The following is a 1,851-nucleotide window of genomic DNA, read 5'->3' on the forward strand; positions in this document are numbered from 1 at the left end:
CTCCCTCCGTGTCCCCCGGCAGGACGCCCAATTACAGCTGGATGACGCGTTGCGGGCTAACGAGGACCTGAAGGAGAACATCGCCATCGTGGAGCGGCGGAACAACCTCCTCCAGTCGGAGCTGGAGGAGCTGCGTGCAGCGCTGGAGCAGAGCGAGCGGGCTCGCAAGTTGGCTGAGCAGGAACTGATCGAGGCCAGCGAGCGCGTCCAGCTCCTCCACTCCCAGGTGAGGATGCTACAGTGAAGGCTTGGCTTCTCTCCTAAGATCTCCCACCAGAATGCAGTGGGTGAGCTCCTGCTGCTCCTCTCTTCCAGAACACCAGTCTCATCAACCAGAAGAAGAAGATGGAGGCCGACATCTCCCAGCTGCAGACGGAGGTGGAAGAAGCAATCCAGGAGTGCCGGAACGCTGAGGAGAAGGCCAAGAAAGCCATCACCGATGTGAGCGCCGTGGTAGACTCGGTTGAGGGACACAGGACACCCTCAATCATTCTCCTGCCAATGGAGGAGATGGAACTCCATGTTCCTCCACCTCTCCCCACCCTCTGAGGTGTCCTGTTTCTCACGTTCCCTCACCTCTCCCCATCTCTCCCGTTCCTCAACCTCTCCCCACCTTCTCCCATCTGTCCCATTTCTCCCATCTCTCCCGTTCCTCCATCTCTCCCCTCCCTTCGCTGCGTCCCCTCTCTGTCTCCTAGGCGGCCATGATGGCGGAGGAGCTGAAGAAGGAGCAGGACACGAGTGCCCACCTGGAGCGGATGAAGAAGAACATGGAGCAGACCATCAAGGACCTGCAGCTGCGGCTGGATGAGGCGGAGCAGTTGGCCCTCAAGGGTGGCAAGAAGCAGCTGCAGAAGCTGGAGGCGCGCGTGCGGGAGCTGGAGAACGAGCTGGAGGCGGAGCAGAAGCGCAACGCCGAGAGCGTCAAAGGGCTGCGCAAGTCGGAGCGGCGCGTCAAGGAGCTCAGCTACCAGGTGGGACAGCACGGCACAGCTGTGGGCAAAAGGGAAGAGGTGACGTGGAACGTTGCCCGCTTGAGACAGAGGGACACAGTGGGGCTGAGAAAGTGGCTGACCTGGTGGCTGCTGGGACGAGCGGCCTAGAACACGGTTGACCTGGTGGCTGTTGGGACATGGGTGACACAAAACTTAGATCTGGTGTCTGTAGGCACATGGGAGACCTAGAGCACAATTGACCTGGTGGCTGTAGGGACATGGGGGACCTAGAACACAGCTGAACTGGTGGCTCTAGGGACTTGGGTGACATAAAACATAGACACGGTGGCTGTAGGGACATGGGTGACACAAAACATAGATCTGGTGTCCGCAGGAACACAGGTAACCTAGAACACAGTTGACCTGGTGACTGTAAGGATACAGGCAACACAAAACATAGACCTGGTGGCCACAGGGACATGGGTGACCTAGACCAAATTTGAGCTGGTGGCTGTAGGGACATAGGTGACCTAGAACACGGTTGACCCAGTGTCTGTAAGGACACAGGTAACACAAAACATAGATCTGGTGGCCACAGGGATATGGCTGACCTAGAACATGGCTGACCTGGTGGCTGCAGGGACAAGGATGACACAAAACATAAACCTGGTGGCCACAGCAACATGGGGGACCTAGAACATGGCTGACCTGGTGGCTGCAGGGACATGGGTGATTTAGAATATGGCTGAACCAGTGTCTATAATGACACAGGTAACACAAAACAGACATGGTGACCACAGGGACATGGGTGACCTAGAACATGGTTGACCTGGCGGCTGTAGGGCCACAGATGACCTAGAACATGAGTGACCATGACCATCTTCTCCCCCTCTGCCCAACGTCACATGACCTTGCC

General features: G+C 57.3%; 1 protein-coding gene across 1 annotated transcript in view; it reads left to right on the forward strand.

The window, feature by feature from the left end:
- The window catches only part of LOC110391953 (myosin-7-like), a gene marked incomplete at its 5' end in the record, with an annotated part of 26,655 nt that extends 24,837 nt beyond the window's left edge, over window positions 1–1,818 (forward strand). Inside the window, 3 exons of the mRNA XM_021383907.1 lie at window positions 23–226; window positions 316–441; window positions 699–1,818. Of these exons, the coding sequence (XP_021239582.1) occupies window positions 23–226; window positions 316–441; window positions 699–1,103 (735 nt within the window). The remainder of the gene's footprint in view (window positions 1–22; window positions 227–315; window positions 442–698) is intronic.
- Between the last annotated feature and the right edge of the window lie 33 nt (window positions 1,819–1,851).

Source organism: Numida meleagris, unplaced genomic scaffold, assembly GCF_002078875.1.
Source record: "Numida meleagris isolate 19003 breed g44 Domestic line unplaced genomic scaffold, NumMel1.0 unplaced_Scaffold667, whole genome shotgun sequence".
In the NCBI taxonomy this organism is placed as follows: Eukaryota; Metazoa; Chordata; class Aves; order Galliformes; family Numididae; genus Numida; species Numida meleagris.